At 42.2% G+C, this 25,686-nt stretch overlaps 1 protein-coding gene across 8 annotated transcripts in view; it reads right to left on the reverse strand.

Annotated features, from left to right (window-relative positions):
• Positions 1–25,686, reverse strand: part of SLC1A2 (solute carrier family 1 member 2) — a 168,788-nt gene that overhangs the window by 123,212 nt on the left and 19,890 nt on the right. Inside the window, exon 2 of one of the 8 annotated variants that reach the window (XM_054662203.2) lies at positions 24,053–24,159. The exons of 5 other annotated variants lie outside the window; for them this stretch is intronic. In XM_054662203.2, the coding sequence (XP_054518178.1) occupies positions 24,053–24,117 (65 nt within the window). In that variant the 5' untranslated portion in view covers positions 24,118–24,159. Of the gene's footprint in view, positions 1–17,959; positions 18,024–24,052; positions 24,160–25,686 lie in introns of those variants that run through there. 2 more of the 8 variants (XM_054662205.2, XM_009460226.5) reach the window with 2 other exon arrangements.

Here is a 25,686-nt window from a genome sequence, read left to right on the forward strand (position 1 = left end):
CAGAAAATGAGTAGATGTGAAACAGGGAGAGGGCTGCAGGCTGTGCTGCAACAAGGTGAGGGGCTGTGGGTGCCCCATCTGCTGGGCAGGAAGTGGTAGGGCTAATGCAGCATGGGCAAGGGGCATACTTGTCTGAGAACTGGGCAAGGAGCCATTGCCATGATACAGAGCACTGGGTCAATGATTAACACAGCATCCCAGAGTCATATATACCAGGAGGCAGAGGAAACAGAAATCAGATCATGGGATTAATATAGCTCAAGTTCAAAGTATTAACTCTGAGCCAGGCACTTTGCTAAGTACTCCATGCAGATTACCTTATTTAACCCTCACATGTAGTACCTAAGAACGTCGGCTCCAAAGCCAGGTTGAGTTTGAATGCTGACTCCTCCGTGTCTTAGCTGTGTGATCTTGAGCAAGTTACTTAAACTCTGTGTTTCTCAGCTTCCTCATCTGTGAAGTGGGATCATGTTAGTAGATATGTCATACATTTGTGATGAAGATTAAATAAAATAATAGAGGTGACATTTAAAGTAGTGCCCTGCAGATTAGGGCTTCACTGCCCTGTGTCCTCTGCTCTGGGATGCCTAGGTGATTCTACCACAGCCTCCCTCGCTCTGTGACCTGCTGGCTTTGAATGATTTATAGCTAAGACTCCAGGACACTCCCGAAGCTGAGAAATGGAACTCTTAACATTCAGGGATGTGGCCACAGAATTCTCTCCAGAAGAGTGGAAATGCCTGGACCCTGCCCAGCAGAATTTAAATAGCGATGTGATGTTGGAGAACTACAGAGACCTGGCCTCCCTGGATCTGGTCACCTGTCTGGAGCAAAGAAAAGAGACCTACAATTTGAAGATAGATGAGACAGTAGCCAAACTCCAAATTTAAAGAATGAGTGTCCAACCTTTTGACTTCCCTGGCCATATTGGAAGAAGAAACATTGTCTTGGGCCACACATAAAATACACTAACACTAATGATAGCTGATGAGCTAAAAAGAAAAAGGGTTTGTGTATAGTTTTCATGATATTTGTACCACAGATAAGCAAAAAAGTCCTCTCATTCAAAGGGTTGGTTGGACACCACTGGTTAAAAGTATCTACTCACCTTCTAGATTTTTTAAATGTCCTGTGTCATTAATGAGCTTAGAACATTGCTAAGCAAATATTAAGCCATCTATTATTTTTTAATAACTATTATCTTATAATTTTGTCTTATACTTAGTAGGGAGCCTGCTGGCACTGTGTCATTAAGATATATCTATATATATAAATGTGTAAGGTGATACACATACACATACCTATATAAATCGTACGTGTGTATAGTCAGTTCTTAATGTTGACAGGTTCTTGGAAGCTGTAACTGTAAGTGAAGCAACATATTGCTTAAGAAAACAAATTTTACCATAGTTTAATTGATACAAACAAAAGGTATTTGAATGGCATATAGCAACATTGTTTCACTTTTTGAAAACCGCAGTTTTCAAGAACCTATTTTACACATTAAGTGAGGACTTACTGTATGACTATTTGTGTGACATGGATTTTTCAGATAAAAATTGTATAACAAAAAATAAAAAATAAAAATAATAAAGTAGTGCCCTGCAGAGAATAAAACCTCATTACATTTAATGATACTTATTATTACTACGATCATCCTCTTTTAGATACCAAGACATTGAAGCCCAGATTGAAGTTGAATTATGGCTGAGAAGCAAACCCAGTCAGTCCTTCCAGAGAAGCTGAATGTGTTATCATTGTGGTTCCCCGCTTCACGTGAATTCAGAGGAACAAGGGGAAGAGAGGAGACACAGGTGAGAGGACAAAAACCCCCAGAACAAAGTGGTCAGTAAAGCAGAGTAGAAGAAGCGGGCCTGGGGGCATTTCTGAGTAGATCTCACGACTGCAGGTGCAGGTTGCAGGATGTGGGTGGCTGGTGAGCTGAGCACAGCAGGAGGCCCTGGAGATGGAACCCCCGTGTGGTACTAGCATCCAAGCTTTGGGCCCTCCAGTCGAGGTGGCTATTTCAGTTGGGCCATGAGAACCATGTCTAAAAACCCCAGGTCCTTGCTGCAAAGTCGTCACTCTGGTCAGAGCCACACAAGTACTTGCAGACCCGGGCAGTGGCATCAGCAGGTCACTGGGCCTGGACTGGGATGAGGAGGGCTACAGAGGAGGGTGAGCAATGGTAAAAGCTAAGACAGACTGAGTGATCACCACCTGTGAAAAACTGTTCTACACACTTCATACTTCCACTTGATCTTCACCGTGACCCTAAGAATTGATTCTATTATTATCCCCAATTGGTAGACTAGGACATCAAGGCACAGAGAAGTCAAGTAACATTTGCAAAGTCACACAGCAGGTAAGTCACAGAGCCAGAAGCGCAATCCAGGCTGTCTGGCTCCACAGTCCATACTCCTAACCTCCAGTATCAGTAATAACCAGCCAGGCTAGTCTCAGAAATATCTAGACAATCTATTAGGCCTAAAAACTCCTATTTGTCACTGGATCCTTGGCCTAAACAGTAAAGCATGTTTAGTGCAGTCAATTAAAAGCTAGAAATGGAGAAAATATTAGACAATCCCAGATTGAGAGGTATTCTATTAAAAAAAAAAAACCCTCTTTGAAAGTGTCAAGATCATGAAAAGACATGGAAAGACCGAGGAACTATCTCAGATGGGAGGAAGCTACAGAGACATGACAACTAAATGCAGTGCAGGACCCTGGATTGGATCCTAGAACAGAGAGAGAACATTATTGGAAAAATATGAAATCCAAGTAAATTCTAGCAATTGTTGCAAAGTTAATTTCTTAGTTTCGATCAATGCTCTATGGTTATGTAATACGATACCATTAAAGGAAGCTGAGGGAGGAGAATGTGGGAACTCTATGTATTATTTTTCCAATTCTTCTATAAGTCTAAAATTGTCTGAAATTTTTAAAAATTTTCAAAAGACAAAAAATATAAATGAAAAAAGGATCAAAGCCACTGCCATTCTCGGGTTAAAAACCAACATGTTTATCTTTATAATTGTAACCAAATTATCCTGTTTCCACTTATGTATGTGAATAATTACTCATCTTGATTTAACATTATATCTGTTTTCAATTGTGAATAATAATATTTTTTAAGCTGGCAATGGTTACATTTAGACACCTGGATCTGCTTCAGAAAAAAAAGCAAAAACAAAAACCAGATTACTTCCACATGCTTCAAGATATGAATCTATCACTCTCCCTCTCTTTGACTCATATCCTCAATGTCGCTATTCGACAAATTTCCTCAACCCCTGCACATTGATGGAAGCTGCTAGGAAAAGCCTGGATCACTTGGAGGTTGAAGGTCATTTTGTAGCCAGCAGTGAGCTTCCAGAAATGCAGCTGGTACTATAACCACTGAGGAATGAGCAGGCCAACTGTCTTCATGAAGATCAGAATGGCTGACAGGCAGAATGGTAAAGCAGAAATAGGTGTATGTCCCCCCTTCCAATGTGCGGGGCACTGACGCAAACACTCTATCCCCATTAACTCATTTAGCGCTCACTACACCCTTAGGAGGAAGGAGCCATTAATATTATTCCCATCTCACAGATCAGGAAATTGAAGGTCAGAGGGGTTAAGCAACTTCCCAAGGATGTGCAGCAAGTCAGCAGTAAAGTTGGGATAGAGAATGGAAACCACGTGTCTCAAGAGACTGTAGGCATCTTTTTCCTTTTCAAACTTTCTTGTTTCAACCAATATTGGACTGGCTATCTCTGTCAAATCATCCCTGGTTTGTTCTCAACTCAGAGAGTGGGCTGCAGGTCAGCCAGATGAATGCCACAGAGCATACACTGTGTAACAGATGCTCTACACCCGTCATTCCATCTGTTCGTTACCAAAGAGGGATGATGATCAACTCTATTTTCGTGAGATAACTGAGGCTCAGAAAGGCTAAGGAACTTGTCCAGCACCAGAGAGCTAAGTGGCTGTGTCAGAACTTAAGCCCACACATCCCTGATGGCCAAGGTCTGTGCTCTCTTCATTCATTCTATTTCCAAGGAAGACTCGCAAGATGAAAAAAAAATCATCAGGTAGATACCAAGAAAGGAACCTCCCAACAACCCCTAAAAAGTAAGCTGCAAAGATAGGCCTGAATAGGCATATTCATGCTGATTATTCCATTGATTTTGCCTGTCGTATTTGTCGAATCCAGATAATTCAGACCTTAAACAAAAAGAAACGTTTTTGTTTTGTTTTCTCATTTTACATACTGACATGTTCTAGCTTATCTAGAAAATTGCAAGCATTCTTTTTCTTTATCCCAGTGTTGGCTTTTCTTTAAGAAACACAGATTCACAATCTATTTCACTAACTGGCCATTGATAAATAAAAATACTTGCACATGGCAAATGGAAGCAACATTGTGCAGGAACTTGGAGGTTCCTTTAGTAGTTTCAGCCAGAAGAATAAAGCCATACAGAACCACACAAGCTCCCAGAAATCCAAACCCAGCTGATTGGTTTTACACTTGGAAACATAATCAGCACCACCACTGCCTCCCATCCCAAAAGCCCTTCCACAGTTACTAACTCCAAATTCTGAAAGGGAAAAGCAATATGCAAATTTAGAAAAAGGCAGAACCCCCAGATCCTAAAGCCCAGGCTCAAATCACAGTGGCTTGATGCCTTTGCAAAGCATTACTTTAGGGACTGGTTATTCTGAAACGTTGTTTGGGTGATGATACCCAAGACACCAGGGCCCTGCCTCCTGGGAAGACAGCAATATTAGCTTGTGGCTGCATAGTAGACATCGTTCATCAAAAACAGAAGAAATACCAAGAAAAAATATTGATGCTAGCTGGTCTGAAGCAGTTTAAAATTGTCACAAACCTGCACTGATTTGTTAGCATCTTTATCTCTGAAAGCGCTCACCCTTATTCACATCAGCAATTTGTGTCTTTAGGAATAACTAAAAATCCACTGCCCTTTTTCATGAAAACTAAGAACCACCTAGTATAAGATTAAAAACCTTTCCAATGCATTGGAGACAAGAAGAACAGGGTGAAAAAATAAGTCTGCCTGTAACTGAAGCTCTCAATTGGATTGATAAGTCTTGTGCCTCGAACTTACTGCTCACAAAAGCAACAAGAGTGTGACAGGCAAGAGTGTCTCCAGACTAATATATAACCTGTGGTTCTCTTCAGTTAAGCTCTATGAATAGTTGTCTATAAGGATGCAGTTAAAGTTGGCAATACTTGGCCAGATTGGCAAGGATGCATAGCCAATGCGGCTAAATGTAGCTCATGGAAGGGGAAGGAGAAGATGGAGGGGTAAGTCTGAAGCTCCATTGTCTGTGAATTAAATGCATTAAAATTTGTGACACATGGCCAGGCGCGGTGACTCATGCCTATAATCCCAGCACTTTGGGAGGCCGAGGGGTATGGATCACCTGAGGTCAGGAGTTCGAGACCAGCCTGGCCAACATGGAGAAACCCCATCTCTACTAAAAATACAAAAGTAGCCAGGCGTGGTGGTGACATGACTGTAATCCCAGCTACTCAGGAGGCTAAGGCAGGAGTATCGCTTGAAGCTGGGAGGTGGAGGTTGCAGTGAGACGAGATCATGCCATTGCACTCTAGCCTGGGCAACAAGAGCAAAACTCTGTCTCAAAAAAAAAAAAAAATTGTGACACAGAGGGCAGTGCCCGGCACATAGGAAGTCTATGTAAATGCCAGCCTTTGTTGTTGCTGCTGCTACTGTTATTACTAATAAAATTTTTAGACTGCCCTGATTCACAAAACTATTGCAAATCCTTTGCCACATTTAGACAATGCAATTTCAATAGGCAATACAGATTTTTTTTTAAGCCAGACATAAAATCCTGGGTAAGCAAACTCCCACCCACAAAGAACATGGCACCTGTGCCTCGGACATATTCCTCGGGAGAGATCACCTAGCAATTTGGGAGCTTAGAAGCCTTTGCTTCAGGCTTGAGAACATGCCAAGGACTCTCCATGAGAATCAGTCTAGGGCGAGAGGAAGAGAGGCATTTGATCGCCTTTCCCAGTGAAAAGCATATGTCCGGGGCACGCAGGCTTCCTCCACTCACTTATGGATGGAAACAATGCTAAGCACATTCTGTCCCAAGAACTTACTTATGCTTATCCTTAAGCCTTCACTTTTTAATTTAAATCCCAGGATCCTGCCATAAACCGGCCAACTGAAAGCTTGATCTGAGAACAACTTTCTGGGCAATCAATTACTCACGTGGTGAATCCCAACAGCCAAAACAAATGTCATCCAGACATCCCCAGAGTTGGTTAGAAGCTATGGCCATTTTAAATTCTCCTTTCCATGATTATCACTAACAATATTTAATAGACTCCATTTAACCACCAACTGCAAAGACTTTACTTGCACGCTGATACTGGGTCAGGTTCATTATGTTAAGCAGACACCTGATTGCCCCAGGCAATCTATAAAAGGTCATACCTGTTATAATTCCCATGATTCTCATATTTTCATAATCCATCTGATTTTATCATTTAATCCCTCAGCCTGCTTTTGAAAAACCCAAGAGCTCACTGGTTTGATAAGACAACCAACATTAAGCAAGTTCCCAAACTGTAGATGCACAGCATGCAATGCCAATACCCTCAGCTCTGCAGTCCTGTGAAATGAAACACCTCCTTGACATAAGAACACCCTGATGCTCTGGGTGGTTCGACTCCACATAAAGATTCCATGGAAAAGGCCTTGGCTTTTGCTTTGCTTTTGAAAAATAAGCCAGGTTGTAGCCCTGGTCATTGTGAGCACTAACCTTCTCCAAATGTGGTCCTTGGGCCTCTTCATGGATGCATATGTGCGAGTTATTCTAGGTGATCTCTTGTTAAAGAGTTTTATTTTAAATCCCAGCTAATCTGTGTGACTCCCTGGATTGGTCTGATCTCTTGATACATCTTAGTTCAGGTCTACAGCGAGCTGCAAAAAGACAGTGCAAACACTTTTGCTGTTTGTCTCCCTCTTTCCCTTTCTTCCAATCAATTCTGTTCCATCAGGAACCCCTCATCTCTTCTGCATAAAGAGGTATATAAATAAAAACAAAATAAATAAATAAAAGGGCTGCGTGAGTTGCTGGTTCTCCCTATAGTGACAGTGCTAAGGCAGTTTAAAGAGGGGAGTGTGTGGGTGTCTGCACGGGCAGTGCCTCAGTGCTTCGCTGTTTGTTTTGAGTGCCTCTGGGTATTTTTAGAATCTGTAGGGAGAAGCTGAGCTGCACTGGATGGCTGTTATGCTCCTAATGACACCCTGGGCTTAAAGAAACAGGATTCACAGCGACTACTAAAGTTTCAGGCAATAGAAGACAACATCTGACAAAATTACACGTATGTGGGGATGGAGGTAGAAGAAAAGAGAAGGAAAAGAAAAGAAAACTCCTTGACAAACTAAGTTGGAGTGAAGTATTACAGAGCTCAGGTATAAGTTACTCAATTATGAGATTTTTTTAAGAGTTTGCAGTAGCCACATATATTTTCCTCCTTTCATCCCTTTGTTTCTTTTCTCTTATTTTCATCATTCGGGCAGCTTTTTGGGCAGCCATCTTTTCCATGTCATCCCATCGTGTGATCGTCATCACACGGTGATCCAGACTGGGCAATCAGAGCAATCCTTTCCTACAGTGGTCAGCCCAAGAATGGGTGTGGCTGAAGCCCAGCCAATGAGACTCTTCTCTGGGCCTCTTCCTAGAAGTAACAGAAAAGAGGCACTTTCCATTGCTGAAATCATTTGCTCTGAGGATGCTGTAAGCCTTGAGCTGCCAAACCCATCATTGCCTGAAAGGACGACAACCCAGAAGAAAACCCAACCAAAAGATGGGGAGAGGAGCAAAGTCTAGATAGCCTTTCAGCCCTCTGTCTGCTGTATCCAAAGCCTGCTGAATCCCTAGACATCCCAGTTACCTTACCCATAAAGATCACCCCTTCTTTCTCTTTGAGTTTGAGTCCCACCAAGAACAGCCCGAAAAATCTTCAATAGCTGTCAATTTTTAAAAACATCAGAGGGACACTGAAGTACAAGCCACAGCCTGTCCACTCATGCCTACCCTGCTGGTTCAGAGGACAACAGCCCCCTCAGCGAGGCCCCCAAACTGCTCTTGTTTGCCTCAGAAGACAGGCGGGAAATTCCAACCTGATCCTACTTTGTACTTCAGGAAAACAAAGGGGAGTACGTATTTCTCGTAAGTGTCATATTGCACCTTTTAATTTATTGTCTTTCCCAGAAACACACAACTACGATGATTTCATGTTCTGCAACAATGAGTACTGATCTCTTATCACATAGTCCCCTTCCACTGAGTGAAGTGACAATGAAGAAAATGATGAAGAAATTGTAAAAATACAGTACCCTGCACAAAGCCAACAGTAACTGTATCTGTACTTACATGATTGGTTAGATTCCCACAACAACCTTATGAAGCAGGTATGATAACATGCCCATTTTACAGATGAAGATACTGAGGCTTAGAAAAATGGAACAACTTGTGCAAGATGACACAGCAACTAAGAAATGGAATCAAACTCAGCTCCATGTTCCTACAAGGCCCGTGGTAACCACTCTGCATTGCTGTCTCTTCACTGAATCACCCACCACTTGTTGGACCTTTACTTGCCATTTGTTTCATACTGTGCTTTCCCTGTGGTCCTTGTCAACCTGTCGATATTTTCACTATTACAGAGATTCTGTTAAACCTATTTTGTTTCTTCCTGATCCTCTTGTGTTTGATTGCCCATCATTCCATAGAGTGATTCTTCAAGATGGGCCACAGGGGCAACTAGACCAGTGAAATCTTTGTTTAGCTAACTTATAATGGAACATCATGAATCCATTTCATAGGAAGAAGATACATGATATTTCCAAAAGGACAAAGCATAAGTTTTAACATTCCTCCTAAGGCTGGGTGCGGCGGCTCACGCCTATAATCCCAGCACTTTGGGAGGCCGAGGTGGGTGGATCACTTGAGCTCAGGAGTTCAAGCCCAGCCTGGCCAACATGGTGAAACCCTGTCTCTACTAAAAATACAAAAATTAGCTGGGCGTGGTGGCAGGTGCCTGTAGCCCCAGCTACATGGGAGGCTGAGGCAGGAGAATCACTTGAACCCAGGAGGCAGAGGTTGCAGTGAGCTGAGATCATGCCACTGCACTCCAGCTTGGGCAACAGAGCCAGACTCAGTCTCAAAAAAAAAAAAAAAATCCTCCTAAAGGGTAGGTGAATGATCTAGATCATGCTTTAGACCTTTAAGGTATTATTGTTTCCAGCTCTCTAGGAGTGAAAAAAGCTTAAATGCTTCTTTTGAATCTGAATCTGAAAACTGATCCTGCTTTTCCTACCTGCATGCTACAAAAGTTAAAAGCCTACACCATCTAAGAAAATTATCAGACATATAGAAAAAAATACATATGCAAAGATGTTCACAACAGTGTTATGACAGAGGAATGTTAGGCATGTCCAAGAGTAAGGGATCAGTTAAGTCAATTGTATAGTGTAGCCATGACTGGAAAACACTCAAACTGGTAGTGTATTAAAAGTTATGTCAAAACAGAATATAGTGGGAAAACTCTGGCATAATCCTAAAAGAAAAAAGCATGCCTGAAAACACTATGTTAGTTTGACACAAATTTAAACGACATAAACTAAAATGACAACAGTAATGGGACCTGGGTAAATTAATTTTGTTATGTTGTGTTGCCTTTTTTCTGCCTTTTTTGGTTGAAAGTATTTTTTGTTGTTGTTATTTTTATAATGGTTATTATGAAAGAAATAAGCCTAAGCAAATGCTATATGGCTTAAGGAGATAAAGATGTTATGGGATTATCAGAGAAAAGGAGAGTACAAGCAGAATGTGCCAGTGGGGAGCCCAACTCTGGAGCTGACTGCTTAGGTTTGGATTCCGGTTCTGCTCCTCACTAGCTATGTAACTAGGGCAAGTTACCCAGATTCTCTGTGTTTCAGTTTCCCTGTCTATAAAACAGGGATGGTAAGAATAGTTCCCACCTCATGCGGTTGTTCTGAAGATCACACAAGCTAACACACATGAAGCATTTAAAACAATGCCTGGCATAGAACAGGTTCTATATAAGTTGTTGCTATCATTATGGAATGAACCACCCAAGAGCAAATACCCTGTCTTTCTCATCTCTGTATTCCCAGCACCTCTCCAAGTGTCTGGCTTACAGTAGATGCTTGATCAATGTCGTCTGGGTGGATTCTGGAGGGCAGTGCTGATATTTTGAGGAATGGCCACCATGATACCATCTCACTCAGTACATCTATGGTGTGACATCTCCCTCTAGATCCCTTCCATGGGGTTCTTCATGCTGAACGGATGGCAATTGTTCCACTTGCTTGTTTGGAGTACTGACAGTTAACAAGATAAAAGGGACAGAAACTGTACTGCCACAACACAGCAAAGTTTAGCAATGGCCTGCCATTGCCTCCTCTGTTCCAGCCAGGACTTTTTTGGTTGCTTGAAAGAGAAATACGTTCACCCTAGTGCAAATAAAAGAGGAGAGTATCATATTGCTAAGTATAGATATCTCATGGAATCCAAGAACAAGAAACAAAATAGTAATAGAAGCTGTCTTGTCATATGTAACTTAAACCGGTGAGTGGGTGATTCATCAACGAAGTCAGTGAGATCTGGAAATGACTTTTTTAATGATACCATAATTCTATAAATATTTTAACTGAAAGTACAGATCCCATGTGGAATATGGAAGATGACTATTCTCATCCACGCAGGTTGCTCCTGGATTGTCTGAGTTCTGATTTCATCCTTTAATCCCATGAATCTTTAAAAAAGTAATGTGCAAATAATGAATGTGACCCTACTCCTTCTTGAATAAGGAAGACCCACTCAGAGGCCATCTGCAAAGCATATGGCCATAATTCAAAATGACAAGTACATGTTAGATTTAAGAATCCTTAATGAATCTCAAACAGTTTCAGCTTTAGGCTCAGTAGATTAGAAGATATTGATTCATCATTGAAGATTATTTGCTTGTTGAAGTTATCTATGCATTTGCACTGTGGCATATTCACCAGTATCCCAATTTCTGAATGTTCAGAAGATTCACTGGCTTTAGGGGAAAGGAGTATCATCACAGAAGTTTGGCCACTTATATGCTTGTTCTATTGGACAGTTACACAAAGACTTTGAACCATAGAATTTGGGGAATTTAGAAGGATTTTAGAAACCCAATAATCAACCCCTCTAAAGCCTAGAGAGGTGACAGTAAGTAAGATGCCAAGGCTGGGAAGCCCATGGTCTCAGAGTCTCAGTTCAAGATGGCTTCCCTACACAATTGTGTACCCAAAAAGTAACCATCTGCCTAAATATGGCACCACTTGTAGAAAGGCAGTTGGTTAAATTTCCCAGATATATGTGGTTTATACAAAGATAAACTAAAGAAGTGATAAAAATGTATGCACATGCTGACAACATCATACTATATCTGGAGAATACAATTTCTAGAGGCCCCAGAGTGACCCAGTGAGACAGTGAAATAGAAATATTCAAAAATAAAAGCTTTCCCCTCACTGCATTCTAAATTGTCATTGAGAAAGTCCAGAAAATGTCCAAGCTCAAACCATCCCTGCCCTCCCCTCCTTTTTATGAATTAGGGTAACAGATGGCTTTTTCAGTACATAGAAGAGAGGTAACAGCTGTTGATAATCTATGACAAGCACATATCAGATGGTTTTTCCATTTCATCCTCATCACAACCCTGAAAGGGAAATATTGTCTCCCTTTTACCAGGTGAGCAAACTGAGGCTCAGAGAAGTTAGGCAATTTCCCCAAGGTCACACAGCTAGTCTGTCTATTTCTAAAGCCTACAGGTTTTGTAGTCTTTTGCCTCCCATTCTCCCTAAACAGAAGAACCTGCAGAGGGGTCTGGGTAGCAGTCAAATGTTCTTTTTCAGAACACCTTACAGCGACATGGTTTGGGACCTGTAAGTTATCTCAGAATACCAATCCCACAATGAGCCAGGCCGGCCATCTGCTTTTCTGACTTGATCTTTCCCCAAGATGTGCTATATCAAAGACAGGGAGCTTGGTTTTATTTTTCTCTGATTGCTTGGATTCTCCTTAGCATCTTCTAACCAATCTTATATCATCATATATTATTATAATAGTATTTTTTTCTTGAGCCTGCAGGTTCTCTGGGTGAAACTATGTGTGGAACTTGTCTCATCAAAGTTAGAAGAATTTAGACAAAGGATACAGGAGCAAGGAACACAGTGAAGCTTTAAAAATAATGACAGTTGGCCCGGCGCGGTGGCTCAAGCCTGTAATCCCAGCACTTTAGGAGGCCAAGGCGGGTGGATCACGAGGTCAGGAGATCTAGACCATCCTGGCTAACATGGTGAAACCCCGTCTCTACTAAAATACAAAAAATTAGCCGGGCATGGTGGCGGATGCCTGCAGTCCCAGCTACTCAGGAGGCTGAGGCAGGAGAATGGCGTGAACCCGGGAGGCGGAGCTTGCAGTGAGCCAAGATGGCGCCACTGCACTCCAGCCTGGGCGACAGAGCAAGACTCCATCTCAAAAAAATAAAATAAATAAAATAAAATAAAAATAATGACAGTTTTCTTTTCTCTGAACCTTAACCATGTTCCCTGCTATATTTCTTTCACACTCTCAGGTTTGTTTTTTCCATGGAATATCTAAATTCTTAGGCCTATCTTGTCTTCTCTCATTCCTCACTCTTTTATTGTGCCAGAAAAAAAAAGATGTCTTTTAAAATAAATATGGTTTCCAGATACCTGTAGACGTTGACACCCTCAGTCACTGCTGTAATGAAATTCAGGGATGTCAGTGTAAATCAACAATCAACTGAAGAAAGGTGCCAATGAAAAGGCATCAATATGTTACTACTCAGATGGCTATTTCAAGCATCTTCTTTTGAAAGAAATCAAAAGAATATCAATTTTTATTTTTGAAAATTCAAAAAACCCATCAGTTTAAAAGGTTGTATTTTGAAATCATAACAAATTTCAGGTGATTCAACCTTCAAGCAATATCGATATATGGTTTAGGGATAAATCATTTTAAAAGCAATAGCTAACATACTAAGGGGCTTAATGTGTGCCAGGAACTTCTTCATATAGTTCCTATGCATTTATCCTCACAATCACCCCTAAATAATGTGGTCCTACTATTAAACCCATTTTACAAACATGGAAACTGGGACTTAGAAAGCTTAAATACATTCCTTAAAATTACCTTGTCTGAGAAGCTTGGTGACTAACCTGCAGTGCTTTTTCATTTTCAAAAAAGAACAAGGGGTAAAAATTTACATCTTTTTTCCCCCTTTTTTATTTGTTGTAGAGATGGAGTCTTGCTATGTTGCCCAGGCTGGTCTTGAACTTCTAGACTCAAGCAATCCTCTTGCCTCAGCCTCCCAAAGTGCTGGGATTACAGGTATCCACCACACCCAGTAACCTGCAAAAATAGACCTTCTGACTTTCCCATCTTCTGGCACCTCCCCTCACCCCCATTCTCCTGTGGAATTGGTATATGTACTTGATCCTGGTCAATCAATCACTGAAGATGGCTGCCTTAATGTGTGGGAGAGAATTACCTAAGAAGAAATGGGTCAAATCATTCTGGGGTGGGTGGGGGAAGAAATGCCAGTTCAAGATGCTGCTTCTAGAAAAGTGACTCAGAGAGGGGCCCAGCTTTTTATGCAATCCTAAAATGCCAGAAACGTGGGGTCTCTGGCCACTGAGGAGGCTCCCATGTAAATGGCTGGCTCATTTGGGTCTTCCCCACGCTGGATGAGGAGGGAAGAACATCCCCTACTTTTCCACACTGTGACCTTGCTTGCTACAAAAGCCATATTACCTTCCCCTGGAGAGTAACGGGTGTGTTTTCTGACTATGTCCCAGACAAAACTCATTAATAATTCACTTCTGAATAAATGACAGGAAAGTATTTGGTTGCCATGGTAACAACTGCAAGGCCTAATTGTTTTTTGTTCTTTTTTAAAATAATGTCTGGGCCATTTTTTTGTGAATGTTGAATTACTGACAGAAACCATACATGTATAAGACAGAGATATGAATGGGTAGGGAAACAATATCTTAAAAATGCAGTTGGTAAGCCATTAAGCATCAGGACCTTAAAATAAGGGAACCAAAATGCCTTTCTCAGCTTCCCACTGCACCCTTCTGGAAGGAGGAGGAAGTGACAAAAAAAAAAACAAAAACAAACAAAATCATTTCTAGACTCAATTAGCTATGTGATGAAAACTTACTCATACCAAAAATTCATATATAAAAGCATTTTTCACACTTGAACTTTTTTCTTAATTAACATATATTCTTGCAACTAATCGTTACTACAACCTTATGAGGTCAGCGTTATCATACTCATTTTATGGATGGGGAAGCTGAGTCTTAGAGAACATGGCCTAAGCCTCATAGTCTTGAAGTGGTAGAGGCAGAATTTATACCCAAGTCTGCCTGAATCCAAAGACTGTGTTCATTCTACGTATCAACCCTCGGGGAAAGGAAGAAATGGGATCCCATTAGGGGAGTAGGGTTTACCCAGAATTTATTTCCAGAAAATAGGCCTTAAAAAATTTTTACTGAAAAGAGAAAGACCCGATGAGTCATAGATTTATTTAAAATGTCTTTCATCCCATTGCTAAAGAGCAGGGAGGAAAAGTGAGTTTCATCAGTTTCACATTTTCATCTTTTACGGCACTACATACCAGATGAAACAAACTCTTTTTCATAGCATTCGAAATAATCTCAGACATGTTTGTTTTTGTTTTGTTTTGACACAGGGTCTCACTCTGTTGCCCAGACTGGAGTACAGTGGTGTGATCACAGCTCACTGCAGCCTTGACCTCCCAGGCTCAAGCCATCCTCCTGCCCCAATCTCCAAGTAGCTGGGACTACAGGTGTGTGCCTCCATGCCTGTCTACATTTTTGTATTTTTTATAGAGACAAAGTCTCCCTATGTTGCCCAGGCTGGTCTTAAACTCTTGGACTCAAGTGATCCTCCCGCCTCGGCCTCCCAAAGTGCTGGGATTACAGGCATGAGCCACCATCCCCCACTCAGACATGTTTTTATTGAAAGATAACACCCTACCCCAGATTGTGAGCATGTAGAGCCTATGCCTCCTTCACCTTTGTTTCCCAGCACGATACACCTTCGGATGCTCAGAAAGCATGAGCAGGTGGAATTACCCTAAATGAACTAATTCAGAAACAGAAAACCAAATATCACATGTTGTCACTTACAAGTGGTAGCTAATCACTGGGTACACGTGGACATAGAGATGAAATAATAAACACCAGGGACTCCAAAAGGGGCTGGGAGTGAGGGCTGAATAATTACCTATTTGATGCGATGTTCACTATTTGGGTAACGGGTACACTAGAAGTCCAGTCCCCACCAGTATGCAATATACCCACGTTAACAAACATGCACATGTACCCCTGAGTACAAAACTAATTTAATTTTTTAAAAACCTAAATATGTAGATGACCAAAAACTGAGGGAAAAAAATATTTGTGGAAGAGTCAATAAAAGAATCAATAAGAGAATGAAGTGCTTCAAAGCAATACCTCTTTAACTTTTATTTCATATATTCAAATATTCCAAGCAAAAAAATGACTCAATGCTTAAATCACTGGGTGAATTGGCCCAGTTTCCCATTCACATGCCCAGGTAGAGAGCCCAGCAGGTGAGGAAGGAGCTCAAGGCTGAGTTCACAGAGTTCCTCATTCTCGTTCCAAAACTACTTCTCAGGTTTTTGGTCTTTTTTTTGTTTTGTTTTTAACTATTAGTATTTTCTTCTTCTTCTTCTCCTTCTCCTTCTCCTTCTTCTTCTTCTTTTTTTTTTTTTGGTGAGACAGAGTTTCACTCTTGTCACCCTGGCTGGAGTGCAATGGCATGATCGTGGCTCACTGCAACCTCTGCCTCCCGGGTTCAAGCGATTCTCCTGCCTCAGCCTCCGGAGTAGCTGGGATTACAGGCACGAGCCACTATGTCTGGCTAATTTTTGTATTTTTAGTAGAGACAGAGTTCACCATGTTGTCCAGGCTGGTCTTGAACTCCTGAACTCACGTGATCCACCCATCTCAGCCTCCCAAAGTGCTGAGATTACAGGCATGAGCTACCACGCCCAGCCTCTTTTTTGTTCTTAAATTTTTTTGTAGACACCAGGTCTTGCTATATTGCCCAGGCTGGTCTCAAACTCCTGGGTTCAAGTGATCTTCTCACCTTAGCCTCCCAGAGTGTTGGATTACAGGCATGAGACACTGGGCCCAGCCAAGGTTTTGGGGTCTTAAGTATTTGACTTTTCCAGATTTCTGTTTGCTATCTGTAAAATGAGCATGCTTTAAAGCTAAGAATAGAGATAATAAAGTTTAAAGTTTGAAACTTTGATTTGTATTTTTAAATGGTCACTATGACATTTAGCAACTGGTTTAGCTGGTTTCAGATGTTTATTCAGTCAACAGCACAGCCTGTGTGAACACTAGCTAAACACCCCAGTTAGCCTGCTCTGAAAGACAAAAACACAAACAAAAAACCCACTTGACTTTAGCACGTACAGTAATGAGTTTCAAACATGTCTGTGTGCAATCCACAGTAAGAAATAGATGTCTTCTTTTTCTCATGATGTCTCAGCGCATACTCACACACAGGCACATGCACACACAGGCATTCACACACCAAAGTACAAGAAACGGCCCATGTCCTTCCTACATGCAGTGTACCCTGATAGTTTCTATTCTCCTGCATTTCATTTTTAAAATTTGATTTTTTTTAAGTAAGTTGCTTTCTTGACCCACTAAATTGGTTTTGGCCTGCAGTTTGAGAAGCAATATTGAGGTTACGTTTTACTGACCACTCGAAACGCGACCAGTACAAAATGAGATGTGTCATAAGTTTAAAATACACAGCAGAGTTTGAAAATGTTACCAAAAAATAAAATGTACCATCTCATTAAGGAATTTTTCATATTAGTTACATGTTGAAGCAATCATAATTTGGATATATTGAGGTAAGTAAAATCTATTCTTTTTTTTTTTTTTTTTTTCCTTGAGATGGAGTTTCACTCTTATCACCCAGGCTGGAGTGCAATGGCACGATCTTGGCTCACTGCAACTTCCGCCTCCCTGGTTCAAGCGATTCTCCTGCCTCAGTCTCCAAAGTAGCTGGGAGTACAGGCATCAGCCCCCACACCCGGCTAATTTTTGTATTTTTAGTAGAGAAAGGGTTTCTCCATGTTGGCCAGGCTGGTCTGGAACTCCTGACCTCAAGTGATCTGCCCACCTCGGCCTCCCATGGTGCTGAGCTTACAGGTGTAAGCCACCACGCCCGGGCATAAAATCTATTCTTAAAACTAATTTCACCTGTTTCTCTTTCCTTTTTTAGTGTGGCTGCAAGAAAATCTAGTATTCTATCTGTGGCCTCTGCTATATTTCTGTTGGATGGGGATGATCACGAGCAGGGTCACTCAACCATGGTCCACAGGTCAAATCCAGCTTGCCATCTATTTTTGTAAATAAACTTTTATTGGAACACAGCCTTGCTCGCTTATTTACATACTGTCCGTGGCTGCTTTTGTGATGCAATGGCAGAGTTGACTCATTATGATACAGACTGTATGGCTCGCAAAGCCTAAAATATGCACTATCTGGCTCTTTGCAGAAAAACTTTGTGAACCCCTAAAAGAGCATTGGGTGCTTATCATCTGCCAGTCACAATTCTGTGAGAGTTTGATGACCCTGTTTTACAAATGAGGCTCTGGGCGATTAAGTAATTTGCCTGAGGCCACCCAGCTGGGCAAGAAGTCACAGAGCTGGGATTTGAACCCTTGCCAGTCTGACCACAAAGCCTGTGCTATCATCTCTACCCTGTGTGTACCTTCCCATACACCCTCCAAAACCCTTCTTACCTAGGTACAGCGCTGAATTCTACCTCTGTAGCAGGGAGAACCAATCAGCCCACCTGACCGCCAACCAGTCTAGAAGGAAATGGGAACAGGTTTGGTTGGGGAAGAAGGGATCTCCTCAGGGAATTTAAAGGTTGTTAACTGCTGTTTTAGTTTTAGGACAAATTACCTGCCTTCTAACTGCCGTGCAAACAAATACCGCTCAGGTGTGACCAAAATGTAAGCATCTTAAGTCTCCCCTCTCTTCAGTTAGGAATTTTCATTAAAACAGCTTGCTTTTCACTTTCAACCCTCAAACCTAAGGACTTCAAACCCTAGATTTGGTAACTCTGGATATCCAAAGTCACTTTGGGGGAAAAAAGAGCGTAGGAAAGATTGCAAATATTTAGCAGGGCTATTTTTGAATCTCTTGATTTAGGCTAGAAGTCCAATGCGCTATCCATTGCGCCACAGAGCCTGCTTGCAAGCAGGGCTATTTTTCAGTGAAAAAGCTAATAACAAAATAGTTTGCAGAATGATACCTTATCTTGATAAATAAATAAAAATCACCCTTATCGTCCCATTCCATGTGTTTGTGCACGTGTGTGTGTGTGTTTTGAATATTATTCTCACAGGATGTTTGGAATTCTTTTTGCTTACACATACTTTTAAGTGTTTGTACAATTAAAAAAAAATGCATTGCTTGCGTAAGTTTTTGTTTCCTGGTTTAAGGTGCACATTTTTGGTTTTATTTTCTAAGTACATTGCTGAGCTTTCGCTGATTTCTAGACACAGAGAATGTGAACTCACCCAGATACAGAGGAAAATCAGGGTCTTTCAGGACTCGGACGGGTAGGGCATCCAGCAAAAGTAGGGCTGCAGCGCCCCCATGTGTCTAGGCCGGTGGAAGTCACCAGGAGTAGGCGGAGGAAGCCGGCTTCTGACATTTGGGGGAAGGGGACCTGCCTTCTCTATTGCGAATACTATTGGGAATTCCCAGAGTCAATCAGCAGTTAAATGCTTACTGAGTTTCTTATTCATACTCCATCTTGCCAGACCAGAAATCTGAGAAAGCTGGAGCTCCCAAGGCCCACCCTTTGGCTGCCTAAATTAAGACTCCCGGGGTTCCCACACTCTTTTTCCCAATGGCAGTGGAGGGTCTTGGGAAAACTGTCTGGAGGGAATGCCCCGAGTCCTCCTCCCAGTATCTGTTCAGACTTGGCACCCTTAGGACCTCCCCTTCTGGAAGATTCAGCAGTGCATGTGTATGCTTGGAGAGGGAGGGTGGATAAATGTGGCATGAATCTATTTGGAAGGTTTTATACATCTTGAAGTCTCAACTTTAGGTGTTTCAGGGGGGTATTAAGCACACCGGTGCTTAAATCATAGTATATTTCAAAATAGCCACCTTTTTCCAAGCACCTATATACCTATACATTCCAGCACTGGTCAAATGACAGATGACTATCGTTACAACCCTCCAAGATAGGTGCTATCATACCTACTTTATGGTGGGAGCCTATGAGGAACCTGAAGCTCTGAGAGGCCAAGTCATTAATCCAGTGAGTATCTGGTCCTAGATTCAAACATCTCTATCCTCCTTCTTGGTGCCAGGTGTCCCGTGTGAAGGTTTGGGTCAGAGTGTGGTGCTAGCAGGTGGCAGAAGCGCAAGATGCATCATCGGCCAGGGTCTCGGGCTGCTGGCCTCCATGCAGCTGCCAGATGTGGCTGTATCTGTCTCCCAGAGGGCTGTCCTTAACGCCTAGCAGAGCAGCAGCCTCTCTGTAAAGATCTGTTTAATGCATGAATGGCACCGCATTTTATTGCAGCTTGAGCTGGTCCCAGGAGACTCTCCTGATTTCTAAAGCTGCCACTTTGAAGACACAGGCCAGCCCACCTCCTGACTTCTCCCCACAGTGAATGCAGGAGGCTCTTCCCCGGTCATTTTAAAGCTAGATGGCTGCAGGTGACCCATAGCACCCATATCCCCCAGTGTGTGGCATCTGACACCCCCCTCTTCACTTCTTTCCACTGCCTATTGTCCTGAGCAGAGATGGCAAAACAATTCTAAACTGGTGTTCATTGCTAAACCTTTAATTGAATTAGGATTTGGCAACGGGCAATAGGCATTCAGACAAAATGTGAAAGGATGTTTTACAAATGTGGGAAAAAAGTCACCAACCACTTTTCCTCCCAGCTTTGAACATTTCCTTCAGTGATTTTTGTCTCCCCCCATCCCCAAAATAGCCAAATAAAAATTTATAAAAATCAATAAAGCAAGTGTCTTAATGGTGGTTTGCTCAAAATGCTCTGGTTTTAAAGAATGGGAGAGAATAGAGACTCCCTTTTATCACTCTGGATTTCTTTCACCCTTTTCCTCTTCTTCCCTGTGGCTTTCTGCTGGTGAGAATGGCTAAAGAAAGTCCCATGGCCCTTGAAGCTCTTCTGTAACCATGATGGAGCATTCTCCAGTCCCCTCCTAAAGGAAAAAGACTGATCTGTTCAACTGAGCCCTTCCTTCCTCCCTTGGCAATTTTCAAGCTCCCTCCTTTCTATCACCTCCTTTTGCCCCAGCCCTTGAACAAACCCCAGCCCCAACCCTAGGGTCTAACTTTTTTTTTAAGTAAACTCCTCCTACCCACCCACCAGCTACAGGCAGCAGGGGAGTCCTGGTTTTCTCATGATGTTGCAGCAAAGGCCTGAGGTCCACACTCTGTCTCCCACGTGCCTTCAGCCACGTGTGGAGGGATCAAAGACACATCAAAACAGGTCTCCAAAGCCTCAACCTGCTGCTCAGTCACCACAGGGATCTGCCCCATTGCTCTGGGTGGCTGTGATGTTGGTGTCCACAGATGGGGGGACACACCAATTTGGCAGCCTGAGCCTGCTGGAGTGAGTGAAAGGCCACTTTTCAAAAATATGGAAGTGCAAATAGCTCATTTAACTCTCCTGATGAAAAAAAAAATCCCTAACTTTGGTCAAAAGAGCATGAACTTTGGCCTTTAGAAAAACGACCGAATGGCCCAGCCAAAACAGGCCAAGTAGGCTGACCCCTTCTGTTTCCTAGAGAGTTCACTCCATTGTACCACCTTCAGTTTCTCCTAGTCAGCTGCAAGGCCGCCATCCCACCAGTTAAGAATGGGATGGAACCCCAGGTAAGCAAACCTGTAGGTCTGACCTAGTCAGTGGGAGTGGCCAGTGCCAAATGGCCTGGAGGCTTGGAGAGGCACAGTACTGGGTGCTGAGTCCCATTTCTGTTGTACTGTTAAGCCGTTGGGCACGACATGGAAGCTGAAAGAGGAGGAAAGGTCAAGGCACAGTAAAGACAACTGTTCTTCTGTGGCAGACAGAGAATACAGCTGCAGGTATGTTGCCTTCTAGAAAAGCATTTCTCTCCTTGGTAGGTCTGGAAGGCAAGTGTCCTCGGAGATCTGTATGCCCTGTGTGCTAAGCGTGGGTCAATGCTCAAAGGATCCCAGAGACCCCCGAGGAGAGCGTCTTCCCCACTGGTGCTCCTGGCCATGCTATCCATAGTGATTAACTCAGACTTCAGAACACCCCCCAATGAACAACAATGGGCTCTCCCTGAGTAGGGAGGGCAGTGGGGATCCACTGTGGACAGGAGTGGGAGTTTGCCCCGTGGAGGACTGAAAGAGGAGCACTTACTCTGAGGAGGACAGACCTCAAGCCATGCACCAACACAGAGCTAATCTCTCAGGTGACTTCCTGTCAAAAGTTTAGGAGTGTTTTTTTTTTTCTCTTAACTTCTGAGAATAGCTATTTTTAAGGTTCTCTCTCTCCCTCTCTTTTTAATCTTTGATAAAGTCCTTGTATGTGTGAAGCTCTGGGGAATTAAGGGACAGGAGAGCAAAGGGAAGTGTAGCTCTTCCCACATCACCCCTCCACTAAAGACTGTCCAAGGGAGCAGCACAAAGTCAAGGGAAGGTAAGAGACCCCAAGACCCCAGCATAGCCAGCACCCGGAAGGAGAGGCCCATGGGGAGGTGACAAACACAGGTAAAGCAGGCAGCAGGCAAGTCTCCTAAAGCTTCCATACTGGGTGGGAAGAAGCAAAGCTCCAAATATACCTGAGCCACAGTCTTAGACGCTAGGTGGGCTGCTACGGACTGAATGTTTGTGTCCCTCCAAACTTCTTATGTTGAAATCCTCACCCCCATGGTGATGGTATTTGGAGGTGAGTTTTTGGGAGGTGATTAGGTCAGGCAGGTGGAGCCCTCATGAATGGAATTAGAGCCCTTATAAAAGAGCCCCAAGAGAGACACCTCACCCCTTCCACCAGGTCAGGACACAGTGAGAGGGCACCATCTATGAGGAAGTGGGCACTCACTAGACACCAAATCTGCCAGCACCCCGATCTTAGACTTCCCAGGCTCCACAACTATGAGAAATAAACTTCTGTTATTTTTAAGCCTCTCAGTTTATGGAATTGTGTGACACCAACCCAAACAAAGACATGAGCGAACTCCATTTTCTTCTTTCTCCCAGTCTTTAAAATTCACAAAGCATATTGTGAGATATGACAGAAGGATTGCTGGTCCAGCAGCCAGCAGCACAGGCAGGGCTAAAACCTGGGTTTCTCAACATGCTTTGACTGTGGTCCTCAGGATAACAAGGGGACCGGAACATCCTGAGTCCATCCACAGTGATGACAAGTAGAGAATCATATTGTGCCTCACGAGACATGTAAACCTACTTGGCTTTCATTTCCAAACTTCACATGCACTGGCCCCTCTCACTTTTGAAGGGGATAGAAAAAAAATATGATCTGACATGGAATTGACCTAGATGCCCATCAATGGTGAAGTGGATAAAGAAAATGTAGTACATATACACCACAGAATACTATGCAGCCATAAAAAGGAATGAAATCATGTCCCTTGCAGCAACATGGATACATCTGGAGGCCATTATCCTAAGCAACTTTAGGCAGGAACTGAAAACCAAACACCACATGTTCTCACTCATAAGAGAGAGCTAAACATTGAGGACATATGGACACAAAGAAGATAACAACAGACACTGGGGTCTACTTGAGGGTGGAGGCTGGGAGGAGGGTGAATATCACAAAACTACGTATCAGGTACTATGCTTATTAACTGCATGATGAAATAACCTGTATACCAAACCCCTGTGACATGCAATTTATCCATGTAACAAACCTGGACATGTACCCCTTGGACCTAAAATAAAAGTTGGAAAGAAAAAAATATATGTGGCCTGAGTTTGATCAAGGAAACACAGCCCAAACTTGAAGCACTACTAGGAAATGGTCCATTCATAGGATACAAAGCCTACAGCAACAGCATATTGTGTTAAGTAAAGGCTACTCAAATACATATTTGGGGTCCACAGTTTATCCAGGAATAGAAAGTTATACCGCTGCCCGACTGCGTCAGAGGGGCAATGTGAGGAGGCTTAGCCTCCGCTCCATTTACTCAGCTCTGGTGCTGTGAAATACATGAGAATAAGCAGAGGGTGTTTCAGCAGCTTCCTGAATGGGAAGGAAGGATAATATACTAAACCCTGCATAAGCTGCCTATGGCTGGGTCATTAGGGATTCTAGGAGACACTTCATTTGAGAGAGTTTATTTGCATCAGCCTGCAAGTTACTCACAAAATAAAAATGTTTGGTTTGCAATCTGTTCCTACCAGTCTGGAAAAAGCAAGCCTACCCACGGTTGCCTTTAACATGGACTTCCTACTCTTCTTTCCTCTTCCTCTTGCCCCTACCCTGCTGTCCTCCCAATATAGTCCCTCTTTATCCCTAAGGAAGTCAAGAGTTGGTCTTCACCAACACTTAGCCTCCTGCAACTGCCTCCTAAGGCTCATGGGAAACTAAAGCAAGAATAGTTAAGTACTCTAATTATAAACATCTTGAGCTTGACTTACCCAGATAATGAAGCCATTTTGTATGATTTTCCCTGATTGATTTCTCTAAAAGATTTCCTGTTCTCCATCACACTTTGTTATATAAATGAAGAACCACCATAGAATGTAAATACAAAATCTAGAGAGCCACAGCAGGAGGTAGAGCTAGGAGAAGGAGGAGGCAATGGTGGGTCTTGAGACGAGATAGTTACGAACATGAGAATCAAACCTGGTAATGATGATGCCTGCAGATAGAGGATGCCTTTTCCATTTGTATGCGGAGTATTCAATCATCTATTCCTACTCAAAATAGAGGGGATATTCAGCTCTTTCCATCTGCAGGGCCAAAAAGAAGAAACCAGCCCTGAATAAAGTTGGGAGCCACCATTTTAGAGAAAGTACTCAGTAGAAGAAAGCAAAGTTCTTAGAAATACAATGTGAACTCTGCACAATTACAGATAAAGAAATTAGAGAATGTGCTACAGTTTACATTTTTAAAATGACAATTTCAACATAGGGTGATGTGGGATGTCAAAGATTAGGGAGCTATAAACAGCCAACCTAGGAACAAAAAGTTCACCAAATACAGAAGAAAGATTTTTGTTTAGCCTAAACGTGGCTGAAGATTTTGCCATGTAATGAGGAATTCAAAGTCAACCCCAGAGCCATTCGATATCACAACTGCAAGTAAGAGACACAGCGGTAAGGGGGACTCAAAAAGACAACTGCATTGGAGAATCTCCTGCCCCTTCAGACACTGGCTAATTGGCAGCATGTGTCAAAATAATGAGTATGTGTGCCATTTGACCCAGTGATTTCCCTTCTAGCAACCTACCCTAAGAAATAGTGAGAAAGGTCAGCATAGGTGTACATGCAAAACATTTATAATAGTGAAAAATTAGAAACAAGCTAAATATCCAACAATAGGAGATAGTTTGTAAAAGTCATGGTACAAAATGAAAACTATATACAGCCGTTAAACAAGTTTATAGATTCACTTATTAACATATGTTCACAACACATTGCTAAGTAAAAATTGTAGGTTGCAAAAATCTGTAGGTTATGCTCCCTCTATAAAAAATGTATTGACATGTGTACATGCATCTGAAATAAAATATACCAATGTTAAAGGCATTTATTCCTGGTTAGTGAGATAAGTATTGTGGGGTTTTTGAAGATCATGCTTGTGTCTAATTAGTATAGATTTCATCTATGATGAATAAATTCATTATGGATAAACTCTCCACCCTTACAGAATGCTGCCTTAATATGGTTTACTCCAGTCACATATATTATAGGTATATCCATGAAAAATCAATCCCATGAAAATTTCTAGAGAGATAACTTTTTTTTTTAAGTCTAACTACTTGATTCTCCTGAAAAATAATCAAATAGAAGTCTTTTAGTGTTTGCTGGTGAAAAGTGTCAAACTCTGTAAAATATTTGAAAAGATTTATTCTGAGCCAAATACGAGTGACTATGGCCCGTGACATAACCCCAGGAGATCCTGAGAACATGTGCCCAAGGGGGTTGGGCTATGGCTTTGTTTGTTTACACATTTTATACATTTTGGGGAGACATAAAACATCAATTAATACATGTAAGATGCACATTGGTTTGGTTCCAAAAGGCAGGACAACTGGAAGCAAGGAGGTGGGTGGGCGGGGCTTCTATGTGATAGGTAGGTTCAAGGATTTTCTGATTGGTAATTGGTTGAAAAAGTTTATTTAAAGACCTGGAATCAATAGAAGGGAGTGTCTGGGTTAAGGTAAGGGGTTGTGGGGACCAAGGTCCTTATTATGCAGATTAAGTCTCCAGGTAGCAGGCTTCAGAGAGAATGGACTGTAAGTGTTTCTTATCAGA

This window comes from Pan troglodytes, chromosome 9 (genome assembly GCF_028858775.2).
Source record: "Pan troglodytes isolate AG18354 chromosome 9, NHGRI_mPanTro3-v2.0_pri, whole genome shotgun sequence".
Taxonomy (NCBI): domain Eukaryota; kingdom Metazoa; phylum Chordata; class Mammalia; order Primates; family Hominidae; genus Pan; species Pan troglodytes.